The sequence below is a fragment of the Lynx canadensis genome, chromosome A2 (assembly GCF_007474595.2).
Source record: "Lynx canadensis isolate LIC74 chromosome A2, mLynCan4.pri.v2, whole genome shotgun sequence".
Taxonomy (NCBI): Eukaryota; Metazoa; Chordata; class Mammalia; order Carnivora; family Felidae; genus Lynx; species Lynx canadensis.
In genome coordinates this window covers 93373793-93400426 of record NC_044304.2, presented here as the reverse complement: position 1 = coordinate 93400426, position 26634 = coordinate 93373793, and the positions used below count along the sequence as shown (strand labels likewise).

Here is a 26634-nt window from a genome sequence, read left to right as displayed (position 1 = left end):
TAGCTTCATCTCTCCCTATTTTACTATTTTCTGCTCTCGATATATTGAATTTCTTTCAGTTTTTTTTTTTTTTTTTTTAATGTTGCTAGGTTCTATTTTCACTTCTGTTCCCCTGTCTAGGACGCAAAACTCTTCTCTGTTGCCAATTCACATTTATCATTCAGATACCAAATTAAGGTTCATCAGGAAGTATTTATTAACTCTCTAAATCTACATCAGGTTTCCTGTACAATGGGCATTTGTTGCTTTGCTTTCTAGCACTCATTTGTCCTTCTTCTTCGTTCTCTTCTTTCTTCTCTTTGTTTTGTTCTCCTTTCTTCTTCCTCCTCCTTCTTTTTCTTCTCATTATTATTATTACTATTGAAAGATTTTATTTTTTAAAGTAATCTCTACACCCATTGTGGGGCTTGAACTCACAACCATGAGATCAAGAGTCTCATGATGTACTGAATGACCCAGCCAGGTGCCCCTCACTTGCCCTTCTTATGATAACACTACCCTTATTTTTATTTGGGCATTTACTCTTTCCCCATTTTTGGTCTTGCAAAGATGCCTTCAGCTTCCTTTTAGCCAGAACATTTCTTTGTCACTAGTAATTCATTCTGGAATGGCATATAGCCAATCCAGACTACGCAGGGCCTACAGGGACTCAATTCGAAATATTTTCTTTGGACTTTCAGAATAGCAAGTCTTTTCTGCTTCATTTGGGGTTGTGATGATATGAACGTACACTTCCTAGGTCTCACCATGTGGATCTTGGGAATAAAGATAACACACTGGAAGACTGCAAAGGGATGACGAGGGCCCAACTCCTTTTATTTGCTGAGCCTTGACTACAACTGCCCACGAAACAAGTTTTATCCTTGACTTTGTAGTTACATAAGCCCATAAATATCCTAAATGGTTTAAATCTGTTGGTCTGGGTGTGCTGATTCACTCTTTTCTAAAGAACATGTAGCATCTTGTGATAATGTCTTTCATAACATTTAGTTGCTATTGATTTGTCCATCTCCTAACATCATACAAATTCCATGAAAGCAGAGACCATGTCTGTATTGCTTTCATTTGTATTTCTATGGCCTAGAGGTGAAGTTGGCACAGAGAAGACAATTACTTGATGAATAAATAAGTAACTTAAAGGCTCACTTATATTTCTTGTTAATGCTTATTGCAACATCTGGAAGACAGTAAGTACTCAAAAATAAGTTTAGTGAATGAACAAATGAAGTAGTTCTTTTAAATGTATAATTTTACTTTATACTTATTCAGAGACATAACTTAGTTTTAATTAATCTACTTTAAAAGCTTTCCAAATAGAAAAAAAATGGCTTGATGTGCAGATGCATTTATACCACAGCATAAAAGTGATGTCCTGAAACATAGCCATTACATGACTCAAAAGCCTAATTAAACACATATTCAAACAAGGATGTTAGTGATGTCACTGGCTATCATTTTAAGGTTAAAAAGCATTCCTATCTAACTACATACTTACAGCAAACATTCCAAGTTACTAAGCTGTTGTATGATTTCTTCCTTTGAAGATTTTTCCAATAAGTTCCAAAGTATTTCTGATGAACGAAACAGAAGCTGTCCAGAGGGATCTGGGTCATTGAGGTGGGCACAGATTCCACTGGCTGCTTGGGCTTTCATCATTAAAGTACAATTAACTTCTTAAAATAAATTTAAAAGTTATTTATGTTGTATAGTCTTGACATTGTTAAATAAAAACAAAAAAGTTGAGAATGAAGTATTTAAATTTAATAATATACAAACCAGAAGTTGAAAGATGTTGCAGAGCTTTAAGTACCCAAAGCTTCTCAACAAGTTGATTTTCAAGTAAGGCCAATGACTGGACCATTTTTTTTGCCAATCCTCCAACTTCAGCCATCTTAATCTTGTATGATGAACTTGCTTGCTGGTAACCTAAAAACAATTAGTTAAAAAATATGTACAGTTATTTCACATAGTAATCATCTATGTTCAGACAAAGGAATGAGTAATTTATTATTATAAACAACAGCAATAACAACTTAAAAAGTGTATGGCATTTTAAAATGGTATAGCACAAGGACAGGCAAACTTTTTCTGTAAAAGGCCAAGTAATAAGTATTTTAGGTTTTGCAAGTTATAAGGTTTCTGTCTCAAATACTCAACTCTGCTACCATAGCACAAAAACAAGCATAAGTAATACAGAAAATAAATGGATGTAGCTGTGTTCCAATAAACCTTTATTTACAGTGGGCTGATTTTAGCTTTGGGGTCCATAGTTTGCTGGTCCCTGGTGTAAAATTTGAAATAGGACCGCAGATCCGAGGGGGCACATCTTGAATTCTAAAAAGGAGCAAAATATTTCTCATTTGTCCATAGATATGCCTCCCCACAAAGAAAAGTGGTATGATTACAAATACTAAATGTTTTCACTATTTAAGTCAATGCATTACTTCAGTTGCTTTCAAGGAAAAATGATGATGTGACATGACAGTGACATAAGTGAAAATATAATGCTGTTTTGATAAATGCTAGTGAATAAAATGGTATTTTAGGAAAGTGTGATTCTTGGCAATGCATAAGAATTTCCTTCTGCCTTAGTTCCTATGAGAAACATTACCTCCTCTTTTGACATAATTGCACAGGTGCCTGCCTGACTACATTCAATGAGAAACATTAAATAAACATTAGAGGGTACTTGCTCACTTGATGCAGCTATTTCCTCTCTTGGTGCTGTGAGTTATCTAGCTCCCTGACTTCTTCACTTTTGAAACCAATGAAGTTCTTTGACTTTGCCATAGTTCTGAGAGGTCTGTCAGTTTGTGTTATCTTTCTGAATCTCATCTTTGGCAATGGACAAGGCCCTGTTCATTTCTGGGATGGGCTCTCTATGGTATACCCTAGTTACTTACTTTAGGAATTTAAAAAGTATGGAGAAGAAAAAAAAAAAGAGTATGGAGAGGAAAGCAAAAATTGCCTGTAATTTCACTATCAAGAGATAGCAACATTAAGATTTTGGTATATTTCTTGCTAATATTTTTAATGTACGCATATAATTTTAACAATATACTTATATGTGGAATTTTATATTCGATTGCAGCCACTAAACATTTTTTTTTTATTTATTTTTTTATTTTTTTAAATTTTTTTTTTTCAACGTTTATTTATTTTCGGGACAGAGAGAGACAGAGCATGAACAGGGGAGGGGCAGAGAGAGAGGGAGACACAGAATCGGAAACAGGCTCCAGGCTCTGAGCCATCAGCCCAGAGCCCGACGCAGGGCTCGAACTCACGGACCGCGAGATCGTGACCTGGCTGAAGTCGGACGCTTAACCGACTGCGCCACCCAGGCGCCCCACCACTAAACATTTTTTAAGATTCTCCCCATTCTGTAAAATATTTTCCCAAATCATGATTTTTAATTCCATACTAATCTATCATATGGATGGACCAAAATGTACTTTTAAACTCCCTATATCTTTTTCTATTGAGTTCTATTTCTGTGGAAGCACATAGTAATATTAAGGCTCATGGACTGGATTCCTGTCTCCAGGGCTGTCTCTTAAATTGTTCTACTGAGGACTTTTCTCTGTGGTTCCAGATGTCCAGCCATGCCTACCACTAAAAACCAACTGTGTGACAGTGAGAGCATTGCCTAGGGCTCCTAAATTTTGGAGCCTGATTAAATTAAGGTCAGCCTCACCACACTTTAACTACTCTGTTTTATCTTAGACATCATTTGTCACTCTTTCTTTCTATCTTAAAGGGTGCCTGTCTCTTGCCAAGGTTAACCCTATCCCTGTGCTCTTAATTCCATCCTCTTCATGCTTTCTTTGGGACTTTCACCCTCCCATTTTCGAGTTACTAGCTTCTTGTTGTGTCTACAAACCTCACTTTCCCCTCTCCTATAAACAAATAAAAAGCAGTAAAACCCAAATATCCCTCTTTGATCTTCCTACCAGCTCAGCTCTTCTCCATCTTCTTCTTTTTTCTTCACCACCTGATCTCACAATTTAAGTAAGCATTCACTGCCTCTACTCCCTTACTCCCCCTGCCTCTCTTCTGACAATCCCATACCTGCCCTGACCACCTCATGGCAATACATCTACCAAAGGCTAGCTACAACTTTTCAGGTACCATATTAATTTGGCCTTTTCATTCATCAATCACCGAAGCCTTTACTACAGTATTCGATGCTAAAACCGCTTCTTCCTTCATCAAATTTTTCATTCATTGGTGCCTAACACATAACAGTCCTGAGGTTTTCTTTCTCCTCATTGAGCCTTTCACTGCTGATTTCTTTGGGTCATTTTTTTCCACATGTCAATATGGGCACTGTCCATGCTGCCATTCTTGCTCCTTGGCTATTCATATGCTTTATCTCCAGGCAAACTGAACTATCCTGATGGCTTCAACTTTCATCTCTATTTGTATAAATTCCAAACCTATATTTCTGGTCTATTCTAAGTATCCATTGTCTACTATCTACCAAACACTTCTACCTGTCTATATCACCAATAATTCAAATGTGACATTTAATAATCTCCTTACTCTGTGCTTCAGAGGTCTTTCCATTTTCCTTAGTCATAAGTAATCTTTCTTTACTACCATAGCTTATTTCCTCATCTCTTAAGAAACATATCACTTAAATTATTTATGTCTTCTCTCTCTTCCTATACTGATTATAAATTATAGAAACTATGAAGGTAGGAACTATGTCCTAAATAATATCATCCACAATGCAAGTGCCCCCTGGCTTGATACCACCCATTTCAGTATGACTCATTTTACCATTATATATTAAGATTCCTTAGCTATAATATACAGAACTTTCTTCCCAAAGATGAGTGAGAATGTTATTAGCATTTAGAATTTAACATCTAATTGGGTGGAAAAGATATTGTGAATAATTATAGAAGAGTTAGAGAAACAATAAATAATATCATTAACAGTATTAAATAACATTAATAATAATAATTACAATTAAACTAATTTAGGCATTACTTTTAAAACTGTATCCTAAATATTTAGTATTAGAATAAAAATATGCAAATAATTATATATATATATGTATATCTATACATATATGTGTGTGTATCTATCTATATACATATACACATACATACATATATATCCTTCTTATAAAGGTCATGGATTTAATGATTTCTTTGGAGTCTTCCAGAACAACAGACAATATCTTAAGAGTAATTGGGTGAGGTTTTCCAAGAACCACTGACTCATCAAGACCCCTGGCTCTAGGGCGTAAGTGACTTATGGAGATGTGCACAGGACCACAATCCTCAATAAAAACCACAGGCCCCAAGCAAAGACAAGACTCATTCTTCTTTCCTTTCTGAGTCTCCCAGATGCTCTATCCATATTTACACTCTATGTCTTCAATAAACTCTGCTCTTACTACCTCTCAGCTTGTGTTTGAGTCCTGTGGGAATACCTCTGGGTCCTTGGATCCCACTAGCTTGCATCAATCCCACCATGTCTTTTTAGGTTCAAAGAGACAGAATAATGTTTTGTAGACGTAAGTTGTTACTAAAAGACCATTGAAAACTTCACCTGTAATATGCTTCTTTAGTGGTTCTGCATGATAGAAGTCAACAATACACTTACAAATTTGTATCCTCAATTCAGAATTTGGTATTTTCATTAATTCACCTGCCAGAAAGATAAATGAATGCTATTTAATAACACTGTCATAAGTTTATTTACAAATTTAAATGTGTGAGTAATATGATTAAAAATATCCTCACTGGAAATTCAAGCTGGATCATGTATTTTATACATGCACACACATACACAACATCCATACATGAAATACCTTGGATCTATCCTTATAACATTTGGCCCCTCAATCAACTCAACCTCTTCTTCCCAAGGAGCAAGGAATGGTGATTAATAGCAAAAATGCTGGAACCAGATGGTTTTAAGATTAAATACTGGCTCTGCCATTTACTACCTATGTAAACTTGTATGTTTGAACCAGATGGTTTTAAGATTAAATACTGGCTCTGCCATTTACTACCTATGTAAACTTGTATGTTTTCTCATCTATAAAATTTGTATAACAACAGTTTCCACTTTAAAGATTGCTGTGGGGATTAAATGAGTTAATATGAGAAAAAGCTGAGAATAGAGTCTGGCATATAATAAGTTACTATTATTATTTTGGCAAGATATGGGTTATACATACACACACATATGCACATGTGTGTGTGTGTGTGTGTGTGTGTGTGTGTCCCAACTGGAGACTGGAGTTGGGAGAATCAACTTCAGGGCTGAACCAGATCTTGGTGGAATCTGTGAGGGAAACAGATAATGAGGTGTTCCTGGAAGATCTGTGATTTGCATTAGGATTTGCACAATGTTCACCTCTGGGAGTGGTCAGTGAGTAGGGACACAAATGGACCAAAGGAGAAAGCACATAGGAAAGCTTCACACTTGCTTTAGGAGTATCTATCTGCAAAAAATACCACTAAAATAAAAAAAAGAAGAAGAAGAAGAAGAAAAGAAGACAATTTCCAGATGATTCCCTTAATTTTTTGAACACTTCCTTTTATGTTGAAAAATCATTACATTTTGGAAAAACTTAGTCAACAGAAACAACTAAACTTTTCCAACAAAACTAAACAAGTTTACGGGAAATTCTAAGGTTTCTCATCTGCTCCCCACCCTTTTAGTTCTTGTAAGTTTAGATCATTTCTCATGGTTTCCTGTTTTATCTCAGGACAGAGTACCAACATTTTCCCTCATACGTTTCCAAAATCCTGCTCTTGAATCAGAAATAATTATCACTTAGAAGAAAAAAGTAATATGACTTACTACTAGGTAGAAGCTGGAAGTTATTAGTAAAAATGAACATTTGTTCAACCCCTTATACTCTATACAATTATTTTAGCTTAAAACTCATCTTTTCAGCAATTAAAAAATAAGGGACAGGACAGTAGTATTTGCAGTCAGTAATCAGTGAAGGTAGCTCATTTTAAGCAAAGAGTTCATACTTCCTTCACTCTTCTATAGGCAGGCAAGCAGTTATTCAGCAAAGACCAGACTGACACAGTAATAAAGAGCCATGTATTTATCATACAAATGCCTGCCAACACTCTTATGGAGGCAACATTTAAAAACAATAAGGGCAATAGAGGCATTTTTTAATGTTATCATCCAAACATGCATCTTTTTTTTTTTTTAATGTTTATTTATTTTGAGAAAGAGAGAGAAAGGGAGAGGGGCAAAGAGATAGGGAAAGAGAGTATCCCAAGCAGGCTCTGTGCTTGGGCCCAGTCCCACAAACCATGAGATCATGACCTGATCTGAAATCACAAGTCAGATGCTTAACTGAGTCACCCAGGTGCCCCCAAACCTACATCTTTTATGTATTAATGTTATCATGTCCTCCTTTGGGTTGGCTTCCCATTGTAAATTTCCTCTGATGGTAGAGATTCACAGAGTTCAAGTTTCGTATTAGTTTCCAGCCTGCCTGCTCCTTAAGGTCATCTTATCTAACTCCCCACATTTATTCTAATTTCCTCGACACCCTTACTCCATTCTAGCCCATAATAATTTCTCCCAGAATCTACCATAGAAGACTAATGAAACTTATTTAGATATAAAAGGATGTCTCACCATTTTATGATTTTATATAAAATTTTAGATTATTTAATGAACAATTTGGATCCCAATGATTCTAGCAATCAATTAGACTAGCAATTATGAGAGTTTAACATTGAAAACATTTTTGTGATTACTGAGAGGAACACATGTCTGATTTACAAAAAAAGTTAAATATTTCAACAAACTAAATAACATCAAGACAAATAAACATCTGCCAGTCCTTAAATTAAGGAACACAGAATCTTGTTGGTATTATAAAATGCCTAAGTGGATAATAACAAAAATTATCATCAAGCACGCTATGATTAATTCCCAACCAAAAACAAGAAAAGAACCTACATTTGAGGGACTCTAAGACTTAGTATATAAGACACTTTTTTCTTGACAGTAGGGCCTGTCATATGTTACACCCCTCTACCTTAAGGAAATCTTAACTTACCCAGAAGAGCGATTGAATTAGCAGTATCTTCAGCATATGTTATTTCATCCGATACTTTCTTTTTCAAAAATGGCAAGCTTCAATAAGAATGAAGAACAAATGAATTATGTTTAATAAAGTCTGTAAAAGTCTGTAAAGTATGAGAAATCTTCCTTTCTAAAGAAAACAATGAAAATAATATCCTATTCTGTAGCCCTGGGAGAATTGGCAACCATCAAAAAAATTTTTGTTTCTAACTAAGTGACCAAAAGGAAAATAGGCTTATAAAAATAAAGAGAGATGGACATAAAAGGCAAAGGTTAAGAAAGCCATCTTGCAACACTGTATAAATAAAAAACTTAAGAATCCTCTTTTCTCTCTGAAGGCAAAGTAATAATGGATTACACGTATACCTCTATCAAAATTAGGAAGACACTGAATAATCAGATACAAATCACAGACCTCGGCTTACCTAGAACCTGAAAACTGCTCTGCTCAGGGGCTTTTAAAGTTCTGAAAATCTGATAGATGAATGGTCTATTTGTTCTCAAAGGTTAGTGACCTTTTCCTTATTAACTGGATTTTCCTTATTAACTGGATTAACTGGATCCTTGTTACCATCCACAAAATAACAAATACACTTTTTAAGACTCTAAAGAATCCAAGTTAACAAATATTAATTATATTAGACTTCTATTTCACAGCTACTATAAGCAAAGCTATTTGAAAATAATTTATTTAAAAATCATAAAAAGCAGGGCATTCAAACCTAAGTCATTAGTCTAAATGTGAAAGGAGAGATAAAGGTTATTTCTTAAATACAAAATATTAACTATTTTGGCATTTCATGAGTTCAAAATTTCAATCTCCTGTACTATATAAAGTATAATATATCCTCTCTATAGGACTTTTAATTCATGCTTTTCAAGAAAAATTTAAAGATATTTCAAGGGAAAGCTTTGAAAAGCACAATTTTATAAATGCCACAGAGATTCATTTTTTAGTGTTTGTTAGAACTTTTCATTTGAAACCAATAACTTATTACTTGTTATCCAGCTCGTTGTTGAATCTCTAAAGTGAAGAACTCTAAAATTACTTTTTGTCCTCAAACTTTTCTACCAAAGAAAACAACCTAAAAGATAAATCTAGAAAAGTTCCCCCCAAAAGGTTATGAAAATAATATGCATTATATCTCTGATGTAGTGAGAAAAACATAGGCACCAAAAACAGAAAGGCTAGGTTTTATTTTTTATTTTCAATGTTTTTATCTCCCAAAAATGTCTTGAGGAAAGAATCAATCATGTGAGGGTGAGGTATGGAGAAATGCAGGATGAAAGCAGAAATTATGAAAGAAAACTATTAAATAATTTGAATAATTATGAAATATGAGGGAAAGTGAAGAGTGCAATTCAAGTCTGTCATATTATGTAAGGAAATATTCAGTTGCAGCTTTCACACAGAACCAGTTCTTGGTCAAGCTCCATAAGAGCATTGCTGTTGAAAGTAATGCTTATAAACCTGGTATTCTAGGACTTGCAGAGCCTCAGAATTTGAAATGGTAACAATATAATCCACATCAATATCATAATTTGCAATTAGTACATTAAAAAAAAGAGAGAGAGGGAGGGAGCCAAACCATAAGAGACTCTTAACAACTGAGAATAAACTGAGGGTTGATGGGGGGTGGGAGGGAAGGGAAAGTGGGTGATGGGCATTGAGGAGGGCACCTGTTGAGATGAGCACTGGGTGTTGTATGGAAACCAATTTGACAATAAATTTCATATTAAAAAAAAAAGTTCTTTAAAAGCACCAGAGTAATAATTTACTTCTTTTTTTTTTTTTCATGGTCTGTATTAAAAAGTAAGGTATGGTAAAGGTATTCAATAAATGATTTTTGATTATTTTATTTCAGATATCAAAGAAATTAAATGTATATAGTTATAAAATTTTAAAATATTATTGCTACTAAACCTAAAAGTGAGAGTTAAAACTACCATATATATATGCTCCTACTAGTGTTATTTGTGTATTAAAAGAAACATGCTATTTAAAAAGTTGAATTGTTAGAAAGATTTAGAAGGTTAAATTATCAGAAAGGTTTATTCCTACTTTGAGAAATCTCCTCTACTATATTATATTGAAACCTAAAAATGGATGTCTTGATTAGCTACTATGTGGCAGCAAGGAAGCAGAAGATATTCCTAGTTGCCCCAAATGGGTAAAGAAACAATAGTATGGAGGACAGAATATATTAATTTTATAATGCTGACCTCTAATTTACATTTAAAATATATATACCAAAAATAACTGGTGACATTTTATTCTTCATCGGAATTTGAAAAATCAATAAAACATGACTCAGAAGTTAATATATCTTTGAGAGCCAAATTTTCTAAACAGAGAAAAAAATACTAGGCAAACTATTTAGTATTGTTCATAAATTTTCTCAAAAATTCTCTAAAAAAATCATAATTTCTTGCTTTCATCTCACATTTATCATTCACTTGAGAGCAACTTATTGTGAGAAAAAATTTTTATATAGTTTAATCTCTTGTGGCTAGAATCTCCCATTACAATAAAATTGACCACCTCTGAAATATCAACTGGAATCAAGTGATCCAGTGAAGTTTTTGAGTTCTTTATCACATACTATACCATGATGCATATCTTTGTAATATAAAATAAAATATAATAATATGCTACATGCTAATGTAAAATAAAGTTAAAGAAAAAAACTTACCCACATAATTTTAGGATATTAAATGCAGATTCTATAAAGTGGGGCTGGTTTTCAATTTTTTCTGCACACAGATTCAGAATTTTAAATATTTGTGCTAAATCCCTTAGGGGCTTTAATATTTTTAGTTAAGAAATAAAATTAAGGTTAATATTTTTATTAACATACCCTATAGCACTTCTCTCAAGAAAGTCTATAGAATTCCATCTATTTTGTTAAATGTGGTTGACACTTATTTTTTATTTTTTGACACTTTTAATTATACTAATTTTGAAGTCTAAAGAGGAAAACTTGGAACCATATATTTTTTAGGAATATTATTTAATTTTTGTCTCAGTAATTGCTTATTCAAAATATTATTTTCCCTTACCACACCTTTAGAATTTGATTACCAACTACTACACCATGGATTCAGCTGATCAATAACTTACTATTGGCAATAAGAAATAACACATAGAAAAAAATAATAGCTCAATTTTATACTTTGTTTTTCCCCCACCCACACACAAAACATACACTGCTCCAGAATAAGCAACCCAAACCTACCTTATTTATTTTATTAACATTATTCAGATGCATGTTCTTTTATGTTGTAAATTGGCTGAGATTTTATTTCATTTAAAACTCATGAAATGAGGGGCACCTGGGTGGCTCAGTCAGTTAAGCATCCAGCTTCAGCTCAGGTCATGATCCCATGGTTAGTGAGTTCGATCCCTGCATGGGGCTCTGTGCTGACAGTGGGGAGCCTGGAGCCTGCTTCAAGTTCTGTGTCTCCCTCTCTGTCTGCCCCTTGCCCACTCATTCTGTCTCTCTCTCAAAAATGAATAAACATTAAGAAAAAACTAATGAAATAAAAATTTTGCTTTGATATTAGTCTAAAAGCAAAATTTATCTTCTCTAAATCTTGAGGTAACAGCACCTTTTATCTATTTAAAAACCCCAATTGGTGGGTGCCTGGGTGGCTCAGTCAGTTAAGCATCCAACTTTGGTTCGGGTCATGACCTCATGGTTGGTGGGTTTGAGCCCCACATCAGGCTCTCTGCTGTCACCACAAAGCTTGCTTTGGATCCTCTGTCCTCTTTCTTTACCCCTACCTGGCTTTGCTCCCACTCTGTCCCTTTCAAAAATAGATGAACATTAAAAACAAACAAACAGGGGCGCCTGGGTGGCGCAGTCGGTTAAGCGTCCGACTTCAGCCAGGTCACAATCTCGCGCTCCGTGAGTTCGAGCCCCGCGTCGGGCTCTGGGCTGATGGCTCAGAGCCTGGAGCCTGTTTCCGATTCTGTGTCTCCCTCTCTCTCTGCCCCTCCCCCGTTCATGCTCTGTGTCTCTCTGTCCCAAAAATAAATAAACGTTGAAAAAAAAAATTAAAAAAAAAATAAATAAAAACAAACAAACAAACAAACAAACAAAACCCCACCTGGTGCATAACAGCCAGTTCTGGAACTCTGTTACCAATCTGGTAAGATGACTACAGGGAGTGAGAGTTTCCTGTGACAATTGCACTGCCTTTTATAATAGCTAATATATGCAAAGGTTAAAACAGTAACAACAACAACAATAACCCAACAATAAACTGGTTCTTAAACACAGTTTTGAGCTGCACTGGTTTCCACATATTCTGATCAGGGTGGTATATACAGTGGAAATAATATATTTATACAATGTTTTGCAGGTTATCAAGCACCTGCATGTACATTATCTAGCCTTCCTAACAACATGATGAGGTGCTGTTATCCCGATTTTCTTAAGAGGTGGAGAAGTTAGTACGTTTATCAACAGTACAAATAATCAGGTAAATTGGTAAAAATAAGACTTTGACTTGACCCTCCTAACTACATCCATTGGGGCACCTGTAAAGTGACTCTTTTGGCACAGGTCATAATCTCACAGTTGTGAGATCAAGCCCTGCATTGGGCTCAGCGTGGAGCACAGAGCCTACTTGGGATTTTCTCTCTCTCCCTCTCTCACTGCCTCTCTCCCCTGCTTGTGCTCCTTCTCTCTCAAAATAAATAAATATACTTTTTAAAAATTGCCATTATCTGTGCAGAGTTAATCGCATTATAGTATTTCTTCAATTTTATATTCCCTGGTAAACAAAAAATATAATTCTGTGAAAAATACACAATGTTAGATATTTTCTGTGGTAGACAGAATAATGGATTGCCCAAAGTTGTCCGTACCTTAATTCCTAGAACTTGGAATGCAAATGTTACCTTACATGGCAAAGGGACTTTTCAGATGTGATTACGTTAAAAGCCTTGAGATGGGACTGTTATCCGAGATTATCCAGGTAGGCCCAAAGTAATCACAGGGGTTCTACATGGGAAAGAGAGAGGCAAGAGAGGATCACAAAAGATGTGACCACAGAAGCAGAGATGAGAGTGGTGTTACTCTGAGGAAGGGGCCATGAGCCAAGGAATGCCGGCCACCTTAAAAGCTGGGAAAAGCAAAGACAGGGATTCACATCTAGAGCCTTCAGAAGGAACCAGCCCTGCCAACACCTGACGTCAGCCCAGTGAGGCTGATTTTGGACTTGTGACCTCAAGAACTGTAAGAAAAAGCTTTAGGATGTTTGGTGACACTAAGTTTGGGGTAATTTGTTATAGCAGCAAGAGGAAATGAATACATTTTCTAATAAAAATTCTCCCATTTCAGGATAAATGAAACAAACCCATAAAGATCTAGATACAGATATAGATATATGTAAAGGATACAAGTCCATTCTGATAACACTGCACCAGTTTCTTGACAGATTTAAGTTGTTCTTCTTCTAAATCATCCTAAAACAAGTTATCTATTTTAGTTCTTTTGTACTGTTAAATATGTGGAGATATTAAAAATTTTCCTGAATATAAAAAGAAAGTAAATTGAAACTGTTAATTATTAAATTACTATATTATAACACAAGCATTATAAAATATTTCCGCAAACAGTGAAGGTAAAAATAAATATATCATTTAAATTTGATTAGGAAGGGGCACCTGGGTGGCTCAGTTGGTTAAGTGTCTGACTTCGGCTCAGGTCATGATCTCACAGTTCGTGGATCCGAGCCCTGTGTTGGGCTTGGCTCCGGGCTGACAGCTCAGAGCCTGGAGCCTGCTTCAGATTCCATATTTCCCTCTCTCTCTGTCCCTCCCCTGTTCGCACTTTCTCTCAAAAATGAATAAACGTTAAAAATATTTTTTTTAATTTGATTAGGAAATTGAGAATCAAAACTAGATTAATATAAAAGCAGCATTTGTTTCCATTAATAATATTAACAATACCTGAATTCACTGAGCATTTTTCTATGCCATGCACCATTATGCTCTATTGATACATGTCATTTAATTAATTTTTAAAATAACCCTATTAGGAAGGTACCATTACTATCTCTATTTTCCAGAATAGGAAACTCAAGTGGAAACGCTAATTTGTCCAAAATCACCTAGCTAGTAACTGAAGGTGTTAGGAGTCAAAGTTGGCTATCTGACTGTAGAAATTGTATTTTTAACCTCTAAACCAAGCCCAGTGTAATGGCACAAACATCTTCAGCAAATTAAAACAAAACTCAAAAAACAAAACAAAACAAAGAAACAAAAACAAAACTCAATACAGTGATATGTTTGTTTTCATAACTGAATCACACTGTCCTTTTAAAGTTCTTAAATTGTTCATAAGAAGCTGTGGCATTTTCTATACATTTTTTTTTTTGGTCTACCTTTATTTAAAAACTAGTTGGAACTCTATGTAGTTGGGTTTTCTTTTTTTTAATGAAGGCACATTCAAAATTAAAAATAACTTTCACAACAAACACAGCCAGCAAGAGATAAATTATTCTTATAAGGGCCATTATTATTATTGTGCTTTTTCTCTATGTGAAAATATGAGACTAAAAAATGCTAACACAGTAACTAAATTTTTGGCCTACTAATCACTAGACACTTTTTTTGATTGACTCTACCATGATCAACCCATTTTCCACATATTAAAAGCATGAAATCTTCATCCTGTAGTCATGTTATAGTGTGTGCTGGCTTTTAGGCATGCAATCGATTCTTGGGTAATGTCAGGAGAGTGTGGTGTGTGAGCATGCATGAGATGCATTTATTATCCTTCCTCCCAATGCCTACACTCTCCACTTTGGGTCTCAGATCTGAAATAATTTTATTTCCATTCCATTCTGTATAAGATCCCTCTCAAAGTAGATTAACTTATGAATATGTCTGAGTGTGTATATATCCAGATTTCATGTCAGGAAATTTTAAGTAGTAGATCATGAATCACTTCTTCTACTCTTGTTCCCCACATCCTTTTTGGTAACAAGCAATTAATAGAGGCTGGAGGAGTCTTCCTGTACTCTTGATACCTTCTGTTTATATCTACCATGGATTTGTCCATCCCACAAAACCAAATGAAATCTCCTCCAGCCTCCATACCAGGTAAAACACAGTCATACTAAATTTAAACAGTCCTTGAATATGAGAGATGTTCCTATTTGAAATGTTTTCAACAAAAAGGAATAAACAAGACTTATTTTGGGGGAATACATGTTACCTTTCAGGGAAATCATAGTTTATAAGTGATACAGTAGAGAAATTTTCTCTCAAAGCTTACTTTATCAGTTTCTTCAAGGAGTTTGATGACGCGATTTAGGTCCATGGTCTTGAAAGCACCCTAAAAAACATACAACTCTTACAATTCTGTGTCATGAGAATCAAGAAATCACATCAAACACACTATTTTTCTATGATATTATCCCTCAGCAACTTAAAAGTATCTTATGACAAAAAGATAGTGAGGAGAAAGGGATAATGGAGGGATGGGCAAAATGGGTGAAGGGGAGTTAGAGATAGAGACCTTCAGCTATGGAGTAAGTTACAGGGATGAAAAGTACATACAGCATAAGAAATAGAGTGAATGGTATTCTAACAGTATTGCATGGTGACAGACAACAGCTACACTTGTGATGAGCATAGCATTAAGTATACACTTGTGGAATGACTATGTTGTACACCTGAAACTAATGCAACATTACATGTGAACTATACTTCAATTTCTATAAAAGATATGGAGGGGAGAATGAAAAGCAGATGAGACCTTATAGGAGTAAATAAATTTTGGAGTTGGAAAAAATAATAAAAATGCCTCTTGAATTCTAGTATTATAATATTATGGTCTTTAAATTTCAAAACACCTGTAATAATCGCACTTCCATGCTTTGGAAAATGAAATGATCCGGTACATATATATTCCACATCCCACACATGCACAATATATTGAGTTTGTCTATGCAGATATACATAAGACTTGCTTCTAAACTACAGGTAGGAGATCATCTTCCTGAACTAGGTATCCCCTTTCTCAGTTGGTACCAGCATTCTTACAGTCATCAACATTAGAAAACAGAATGTCCAAGTTCTATAGATTTTACATTTTAAATATTTCTTGAGCATAACTGATTTATTCACAGAGTTGTGAAGGTATCCTGCTGTTCTCAGTGCCTATACTCTCCCACCCTTCATCATGGTCCTCTACTCTATGGTGAATAATAAAACTCAATTCTGAACATAACCCATCTAAATCATTCAGTTACTCTCCATTAGTGCCCCTCACCCCTCCTCTATTTTCCTTCCCTTGGTTAAACCCCACGGGTGCTTCAAAACTCAGCTCAGATATTGCCTCCCCAAGGGAAGGAAAAAGATAGAACAAATGTCCTTCCTTTGTGCTCCCATAGCACCCTAAGTTCTTTATCCACTACAATTCCGATCATGGCTCTAGAATGGTTTGCATGTTTATCCCCCACCACACCCTCCCCAACGCTCACTCAAGGCAAAGACTTTTGTTTTCTGGCACCCCAGCTCCAGAAACTGGGCCTGGCATATGAAGTTATTGGTAGGTAAGCGGAGAAGGAAACAGGAAGTGCTATCATCCCAAATTTAAGTACTTATACAAAAATCTCCACATTTTAAATTCAGTTTTGGGGATTAATGCTTTGTTGCATGACGTTTTCTTCCCCCCTTTTTTTTAACCTTTTTTAAGTTTATTAATTTATTTTGAGAGAGAGAGCACGCACATCAGCACAGAGACCACTTCAGATCCTCTGTCCCCCTCTCTCTGCCCCTTCCCTGCTCATGTGGGCTTTCTCTCTCTCAAAAATAAATAAACATTAAAAAATGTTTTAAATAAAAAAATAACTTCAAAAAAATTATATAAAAGATGACGATATAAAAAAATTCAAAAGGGAAAGAAAATCCTACTTATTCCTATCATCTAAATACATCTACTTTTATATATAATTTTGTTTTTATATATTTATTTTTATACGCTGTTTTTGTTTACATGTATAAATATATAATTTAACTTAGTGTTAACACCATTGTATTTTGATTTCTAAATCTATAATACATATCTTTCCCTATGTCTACATAGATATTATTCTATTGCCTCTTAAGTCTAGAATTTCCTTTCTTTTCACAATTACAAATTCATATATTCTAATCTCAGGCAATATCTTTCAAAAACAATTTTCAGGGGTGCCTGTGTGGCTCAGTTGGTCAGGTGTCCTGCTCTTGGTTTCGGCTTAGGTTGTGAACTCATGGCTCGAGTTCGAGCCCCACATCCGGCTCCACAGTATCGGTGCAGAGACCTGCTTAAGATTCTCTCTCTGTCTTTTTCAAATAAATAAACTTAAAAAAAACAAACAAAAAAACAATTTTCAGTAAAGTGTTCTATTTTTAAGTTTGTAGGGTAAGTATCTGAGTGAGTTTATTAACTCCAAATGCTTTTTACCAAAAAAATTAATAATCAAAAAAGATTTCCCAAATACTGATCTTTACCTGGTATTATGGTTATCCTTAAAAACTGTTATATTTTACTGTTAAATTGTTCAAATTATTAAATTGACTGTTACCAAAAAAGTTGATGAATAATAGAATTTTGTCTTTTAAGATTTGAGTTCAGTGCCATCTGCCACTACCTCAGTTGTCTTCTTTCTTCCTCTTGGAAAAAAGAGGTTTTTGTTTTCAGATTTTCTGCAATATTGTTTTTGAAGGTTGGAAAGCATATTGAAATGAAAAGTCAATGCAACATTTTCTTTTTAATACCTGCACGTATTATCAGAATTGTTTTTCCCAAGTGAGCAGGTATAACTTTTATTAACAGAGAGTAGTGAAGGTTAAAGCATAGATTCCTTTCAGATTTATGTTGATTACTTCATGCTACTCTGTGTGTTACTTGCTTAGCATATATTGTATTTTTAAGATTTCTCTTGCCCTCCCTCCTTTAGCCCGTTCCTCCTTCCATCAATATTTAGAAGCAGCTTCTATGTTTCAGAAACTGTGCTAAGTGTGGGGAACAACACTGCTCTGACCTCAAGTAGCTATCAGTCTGGCATGGAATACAAGTAATACAGATAAAAAGCTACAAAATGCTCCCTGGATGCTGAAAGACGTGCTCTGGAAGCACACAGACTGGAAGCACAGAAGGCATGACACAGTTGCTGTAAAAAGTAATTGGCAGGGAGAGGTGAGAAGGAGTAGGATCTGTGAGATGAACTGAAGGTTTGAGAGGTGGAGACAGGGAGTAGCATATGTGAAGGCCTGGAGGCAAAAGAAAAGGCATTTTGAGGATGGGGAGGAAGATATAGTGCAAAGGATAGTGGCTACAGATGATGCTAATTGGGTAAGTAGAGGTCAAATCATGAATAATAATAATGATCATAACAATGATGGTGATGTCTATTTCCAGGTACAGTTAGTTGTACTTTCCACGTATTTGCTAATTGAATTGTATGAGGTAGATGCTATTATTAACCCCACTTTACAGAATGCCTTGTACGTATCCTATGCTAAAGATCTTCAAAAATATTGAATGGTTTGAGAGACTGGATATATAAACAGACAATGGCCAGACTACATATGGCAACAGAACTCTAGCCTGTAATCTCTGCAGCAACCAAACCCAGGAGCCATTTGCTCAGGAAAGTCAGAAGTTGGCAATGATTGCCAGATTCCCTATTTTTTGCCCCTCATATTGCTATGTAGGACCACCAGAGAAACCCAAATATGCTTCCCAAATCAATCACATAGAATGCCCTGTTTGTAGCTAGCCCACCTCCAGCTTCCCCATGGCAACAACCTCCAAACAGAGCATACCAGAAGCTTTCCCTTTTTTCACTACAAAGCTTCCCTGCCTGCCTTAGAGTCTCTGCCAAATGTAAGTAATGCTGGCTGACTTCCTATATAGCAAGCTCTGTATATTAAATAGTGCCTGCTTATTCTCATCAGGGTGGTCTTTATTTCCACAGGCTTTAACCAGAGGAGTGTAACAATAAAAAGGCAATTTTGTTTGCTGAGTAGAGACTGAACTGGAAAGGTCTAGGCTGAACTGGAAAGGAGGTAGGAGACATCTGTAACTTGAGGCCGTGACTAAGGTACTGGCAACCCAGGCCGACAACAGGGAATGGAAGGAAAAACATCAAGGAGGTAGAGTCTGTGGGACTTAAAGAGTGATTTGATTTGGTGGGAGAGAGAGGAAAAGGTGATGATGCTCCTGGGCTTGGGCAATTATAGAAGTAGTGTCACCCTTTGCTGAGACAGGGAAGGCTGGAGGAAGAGGCCTGTGTTGAGGCTGGAGATAAGTTAAATTGGGGGGTAGAGATTTCCAAATCAGAGACTTAAAGTAATAATTGGAAGAGTTTGGGTAAATGAGATCACACAGCAGAATGAAGGAAAAGAGGACATACAGATGTAAACATGAAAATAACTGCTGTTAACATAAGATGTTTATAGAGAATTGTAAAAACATTTAACAAAACATTTTAAGATCAAGTCTAATAAACTGTTTTGAAGAAAATTAGACCTTTACTTACAGTTACAGGATAAATTTATTTTCCCATTTTACCAAGGGACATGTCAAAGGAGAGAAATCCTGCTCATTTGATACATGGTTATGGGGAAAGGAACTAACATTTACTGTGGTCCTTTTATGTGTCTGTCTCTGGCACTTTATATCCTTTTTTTTTTTTTTTCCCTAAGTAGGTTCCGTGCCCAACATGGAGCTTGAACTCACAACCCTGAGATCAAGAGTTGCATCTTCTACCAACAGAGCCAGGCAGGCCCCTCCACCCCCTTTTTTAAACTTTATATCTTAAGTAGTCCTCGACTTTACCATATAGAGTTGATGAAACTGGGGCATTGAGACCTAACTTGTTAAGGTCACATAGCTAGTACCTGGGCTAGCAGGTCTGTCTGATGCAGGAGTGCTGGTTCTTTGCACCTTAGTTCTCTGCCTGACTTCTCAACTGACCACTGAGGTTATTTCTAGCAATTACCCCAAAACCAGGGTAGGCAATTTTAAGGACAGTCCATGGCAGTATTACATACAGTGGCAGGATAGGACTTCAACTAGAAGATTGTGGAGGTTCTCAGAGGAAGAGCAAATTTGGGCAAGGAAGCTAAGCCATGATACCTATGCCAAGTAATCACAATTTATTTATTCCACAAACATTTTTGAGTATCTACACTGTGTCAGACATTGTTCTAGTTGCTAAGGATATGGTATTGAATAAAACACAAAATCTCCTGCTTTCCTATGACATCAATATGTTTTGTCTTGCACAGCAAAGAAAACCATCAAGAAAACAAAAAGGCAACCTACTGAATGGGAAAAGATATTTGCAAATGATATATCTGATAAGGGGTTAATATCCAAAATATATAAAGAACTTTTACAACTCAACAGCAAAAATCCCCAAATAATCCAATTAAAAAACATGCAGAGGACCTAAATAGAATACATTTCTAAAGACATATAAATGACCAACAGATACATGAAAAGATCCTCAATATCACTAATCATCAGGGAAATACAAATCAAAACCACAGTGAGCTATCACCTTATACCTGTCAGAATGGCTAAAAACAAGCAAAAAAAAAAAAAAAAGACAAGAAATTACAAGTGTTGGTGAGGATGTGGAGAAAAAGGAATCCTCCTACACTGTTGGCAATAACATAAATTGGTACAGTATGGAGGTTCCTCAAAAAGTTACAAATATAAGAACTATCACATGATCCAATAATTACACTACTGGGAATTTACCCAAAGAAAACAAAAACACTGATTTGAAAAGATATATGCACCTCTATGCTTATTGTAGCATTGTAATGTTTACAATAGTCAAGATATGGAAGCAACCTAAGTATCCACTGATAGACAAATGGATAAGGAAGATTTGGTATATACATGTAATGGAATATTACACAGCCATAAAAAGTATGAGATTGTGCCATTTGTGACTACACAGATGGACCTAGAGGGTATTATGCTAAATGAATTAAGTCAGACTGAGAAAGACAAATACCATATGATTTTACTCACATGTGGAATCTAACAAAAAACAAATGCATAGGGGCACCTGGGTGGCTCAGTCGGTTACATGTTTGACTTTAGCTCAGGTCATGATCTCAGAATTCATGGGTTCAAGCCCCACATCAGGCTCTGGGCTGACAGGTCGGAGCCTGGAACCTGCTTCAGATTTTGTCTCCCTCTCTCTCTGCCCCTCCCCTTCCCCTGCTCACACTGTCTCTCTCTCTCTCTCTCTCTCTCTAAAATGAAAAAATAAAACAAATGAATAAATCAACAAATAAAAAGCAGAATCAGACCTATAAATACAGAGAACAAACTGATGGTTGCCAATGGAGAGAAGGTGGGTGAGGGAAAGGATAGAAAAAATGGGTGAAGGGAAGTGGGAGATACAGGCTTCCAGTTCTGGAATGAATAAGTCACAGGGATGAAACAGAGAATATAATCAATGATATTGTAACAGCATTGTGTGGTGGCGGATGGTAACTACACTTGTGAGCACAGCATAATATACATACTTGTCAAATCACTATGTTGTACACTTGAAACTAATGTAACATCATGTTACCTATAATCATATAAAAGTTTTTTAATGTTTATTTTATTTTTGAGAGAGACAGACAGAGAGAGACAGAACACGAGTGGAGGAGGGGCAGATAGAGGGAGACACAGAATCCAAAGCAGGCTCCAAGCTCTGAGCTGTTAGCACATAGCCTGACGGTGGGGGTGCTCCATCTCAGACCACGAGATCATGACCTGAGCCAAAGGTGGACACCTAACCGACTGAGCCACCAGGTACCCCACAAATAAAAAAATTTAAAGTGAATTAATATGCTTTGGAGGAGACAAAAATCACTGTTACATAGTTTACTACAAGATGACATATCTTTGGAGGAAAGAAAGTAGGAAGTGTTAAGATGCTTAAGCAACGGTCAGCAAAAGACTCACAGAGAGGGTAACATTTCAGCAAAGTCTTGAAGGAGGTATGAAAAATAGGGGAAAACTCCCAGGCAATGGGCACACCAAGTGCATAGGCCCTCAGGCAGAGGTATAAAATACACCCGGCAAGGTTGAAGAGAAGCCAGGAGGCCAGTGTGGAACACAAAAGGCTTTGTAAGTTATTTATATGAACTTAAATTTCTACTCTGAGCTCGAGTCAAGGAAGGAAGGACACATAGTTATTAAGATATATTTCCTACACTTAAGGAATCCATATTCTAGGGAAAGAGGCAAAATTTAGACAAACGAAACAGTTGCCAACATAACACAAGTGATAATTAGGTGACAAATGGTGTGACTGAGACCTAGGACTATATTCATTTATGAGAAGATCTGTGAGGGTGAAAATAAATGCTTCCTATTGGGAGAGTACTTTACGTTGGAGAGTTGGGAGGTAGGGTAAGGTTTAAATTCAGAAAAGGGGGAAGGGCATTCATTTAGTAAATATTTAATATCACCTCCTGTGTACCATATATTGTGCCGTGCTACTGGGGAATACTGGAAGATTATGGGGGACACCACAGGAAAAGACAACAGGCAAGAATTCTATCTTCTTGGAGGTGGCACTAAACTGAGCATCTGGTACAGATTAAGTACAAATAATACATTGGGAAACCCTGAAAACACAACAGAGAAGTAGACCTGAGGCACTTTAGGGAAGGCAGAGACCTTGGATATCATCTAGTTCAGTGGTTTTGAGGCTAAAAATCACTCGAGAGAGTTTTAAAAAAATAAATTTATTTATTTTGAAAAAGAAAGAATGAGAGAGAGTGAGTGAGTGGGTGGGCACAAGCAGAGGAGGGGCAGAGAGAAGGAGACAGAATCCCAAGCAGGCTCCACATCATCAGGGCAGAGCCTGATATGGGGCTTGAACTCACAAATGGAGAGATCATGACGGGAGCTGAGACCAAGAGTCGGATGCTTAACCGACTGAGCCACCCAGCCCCTTGAGACAGCTTTTTAAAAAGTACCAGACTCCACATTGGGGATTATGAGTCAGTAAATCTGGGTTAGGAATGAGCTATGTACAGTTTTTTGAACCCCTCAGATGACTATGATGGTCACCCAGGTTTGAGGCACCCTCCTCTCAAACAGGCTTGCTTTATAGAAAATAGAGTATTAAGTGATTTGATCAGGGTAATTCTGTGTGGTGACATAAGCGATAAGAAACTACTGTGGAATCCTGAAAGAGGGGTGAGGCTCAGAGGGAGGAAGGAGGACCATAAAGTGGTATTTATGGAAAGCAGTTTGGGAAGAGATGAAGAGGTGCTGACTAGAAGGATGTGACATTCATCCAAGATCAACTGAAGCTTTGTGGTGACAGGAAAAGAGAGCAAGTAGTTCTTTCAAACTCCATTTGGCATCTCTTGTTTTTTAACACACAGTCTGGAACAGTGGGGGGTAGGGTTGGAATTTTGTTTTATTTTTGTTATTATTTTGTTTTATAATCTGAATCCACATGAAACTACTTCCTACAGCTATTCAGGGGTTAAGTGTTGTGAAATTCTGTAGCACTGTTCATACTTTACTGCAGCTATAATAAATTAAGCATTGCTACTTCAGGTGGGAAATGAGGTCCTTCAGCCAGTAGCAATGACATCACCTGGAAACCTGTTAGAAAAGCAGAATCCGGGGCTCCTCCCCAGCCCTACAGAATCACAGTCTGATCTTGATAAGATCCCCAGGTTTTCCAAATGGACGTTAAAGTTTGAGAAGCACCTCTAGAGGGCTTCTGATTCTTTAGAATGAGAACAACATTAAAACAAATAGGAAATTGGGGCGCCTGGGTGGCTCAGTCAGTTAGGCATCCAACTGTTGATTTCTGCTCGGGTCATGGTCTCATGGTTGGTGGGTTTGAGCCCTGCCTTGGGCTCCGCCCTAATAGCATGGAGCCTGCTTGGGTTTCTCTCCCCCTGTCTCTGGCCCTCCCCCACTCATGCGCTCTCACTCGCTCACTCGCTCTCTCTCAAAATAAATAATTTTAAAAATAGGACATAGATAAAGGTAAACAATTTGTGATTTCAAGCATAGAATGGAGCTGACTTAAAGCACTGAGGTAGACTCTCCAAAGTCACTTTTAGCTACCAGTATATACTTACTGTCTCTCAAGTGTTCCAAGGGTTCCATGAGTCTTTCCTCTACTGGTCTGAGGCAGAGGTCTAAAAGGTTATCATTTCAATGATGGCAAAGATGGCTAGACCTCACTCCGATTAAAGAGACTAAGTAACTCTCAGTTAACTTCTCATGGCCTCATTTGTAAGAACTACAAAGAATACCCAAAAAGGTTGAGTGATCATTTCTCCTAGCTCTAAAAAAGTTTTTATCTCATTTCTTTTGGTAGAAACTGCCTTCTCCAGTACTTTGAAAAATATTAATGCTTCTCCAAGTACTTATTAACAAGCTAGGAACTCCAATTAATACGAAAATAGTTCTACCTGAAAGAGAATCCAAGGCTCTGTAAGGAGGGGTAATAATGAAAGAAAAGGAAAAAAGAAAGGGAAAAGGGAAGGGAGAAAGTACACACACATATATACAGGTTTACTAGTTTTGCTTTACTTGATATGTTGTGGACTATTCTGGCTTTGGCCTGTTAAAAGCATTTCCCTTTTTTTTTTTTCTTTTTAACCCATGCTAGCCTGCCTCGTGTAACTTTGCCCCCCATCCCTGCCACCTCTTTTACAGCGAGTGAAGGAACAAGAGCCCTTAGATACCAAATTCACCTACTTCTCAGTTGTGCCCGGTTCCTGGGACAATGGCGGTAACGATGAGCCCCCCCTGCAGCCTTGGGAGTGGAGAGCTGCTGCTCCTGAAAGTCTTTCTTCTCCCTACCCTATTGGAATACGTCCACAAAACTGATAAGGTAAATTCCCCGTTCCTCCTCATGCAAAAGTGCTGTTGCCCACAGTTAAAACCGTGCAAATGTCAGAGAGTCCTCAGGGAGTTCAATCTTATTCCCAAAGAAGAGGTCCCCAGTCAACTGGCCACTCCCAAGGAACTCTCCAAGGTTCCAGGATGTGGACGTAGGAGACAGGGTTCCTGACGCAGCCTGGGACTCGCAAAACCTCCACAGGAATTCCCATAGTGACCCCACGTCATCAGTGTGAAGAGGTAGGGTAGGATTCCTCCAGAGAATTCACGCTTTAGGGTTTGATCAATACTCTCTAGGGAGGGGCAATGGAACCCTAGTATGAAACAAACGACGTGGAGTTTACAAACACTTCCGCCACGAATGGAGATCCAGCCGAGGGTTCCGAAGTGAAGTATCTCAACAGACCAACTTAGAAGAACTAATTTTGTATTCCTAATAAAAATAAACTCAAAACCAAATACAAGTAAAGTAAAATATGTAAATTCTGTTCTCTCTCAACTCCGGATCCATAACCAGCCTCCAATTTCATATGAAAATGAGGCTACTTTCTAATTTTGACAGATTTTCCTTCCCTCCAGGTGTAGGTTTTAAAGTGGGAGCTAATTTAAACACGAGAGAACATCACTTAATAACAGGTATCTACGTACAAGCCCATTGCAAACAAAATGCTCATTAAATCCATGATTTTGCTACAAACGTGTCCTTTCCTCCCACGCCCTTCGTGGTCACACTTTTCGAAGACAAGCGGCAAAACCTCGCTTATTCTGTTTAGTGGGACGGTCCGGGAGAACCTCGCGCCACAGTCCCCAGACAGGTTGGCTGACGACAGCTGGACCCTCCCTCCGGCGGCAGTTCTCTGAAGGATCGGCGTTGCCTCGGGAACCTCGGTCCCGCGGGCTCCGACTGTTTCCACTTTCGGCCCCCATTTCCGCCCTTTGCTGCCCCCAGGCCTCTCCCCGCGCCCCCCAGATCCCAACCTCCCCTCCACACTTCCCAAAGCACAGACACCCGACCATACCTGTGCGTCCTCGTCCTCCGTCACCACCCCGACCACCGGGATTTGGCGAGGGCTGCTGGACCTGTTCCTGCGGCCCGGTTCCGGGACCTCGGAGGTCCCCGCGGCCTCAGCTACCGACATGGCTGAAGTGGGAGGGAGGGAGGGATGGGGGGCGGGGGTGGTCCTCCAGTCCTAAACAGTTCCCTTATCCTCAAGATCCACAGAGTCCCCCCCACCAAGAAGAGAAAGCCGCCGGAGAGCCGCTAGGGTCGCGAAAAGCCTCGGGAGTCCGGCAGTGGCCTCGGCCACCACGACGCCACCCTTATTATCAAGCCACCGCAGCCCACCCGCGGACTTCGGCTCCCGCGGGCTGGCGGGTTGTTAACAAGACAGAGCGTTGCTAGGGGCGGGGTCGGGGGCGGCAGAAGCGTCGGCTCCTACGGAAGCCTGGGGAGCCAAACTACCTCAAACCCTAAAGGCACCTCCAAGTTGCGAGTAGCTCAGTTTGGTCGCTGGCGGGAGGGAGGCGGGAGTAGACGACCCCGGTACGTGGCAGTGGCGTGTTAGCTTGGCGTCTTGTGTTCTCAGTCTTGCTAGTTTGCGCCAGGCCTTAAAGTAAAGCAAGAGTGGGTGGAGAGATGAGGGGTGGA

At 37.6% G+C, this 26634-nt stretch overlaps 1 protein-coding gene across 3 annotated transcripts in view; it reads right to left on the bottom strand.

Moving 5' to 3' along the window:
* The window catches only part of CFAP69 (cilia and flagella associated protein 69), a 62856-nt gene extending 36492 nt beyond the window's left edge, over positions 1–26364 (bottom strand). For 2 of the 3 annotated variants that reach the window (XM_030307909.1, XM_030307911.1), the window contains exons 1-8: positions 26006–26364; positions 15372–15431; positions 13490–13555; positions 10776–10885; positions 8057–8133; positions 5563–5661; positions 1777–1926; positions 1496–1673 (exon numbers count right to left, since the gene is read on the bottom strand). In XM_030307909.1, the coding sequence (XP_030163769.1) occupies positions 1496–1673; positions 1777–1926; positions 5563–5661; positions 8057–8133; positions 10776–10885; positions 13490–13555; positions 15372–15431; positions 26006–26125 (860 nt within the window). In that variant the 5' untranslated portion in view covers positions 26126–26364. The remainder of the gene's footprint in view (positions 1–1495; positions 1674–1776; positions 1927–5562; positions 5662–8056; positions 8134–10775; positions 10886–13489; positions 13556–15371; positions 15432–26005) is intronic. The other variant, XM_030307910.1, reaches the window with a different exon arrangement.
* Positions 26365–26634: the final 270 nt, after the last annotated feature.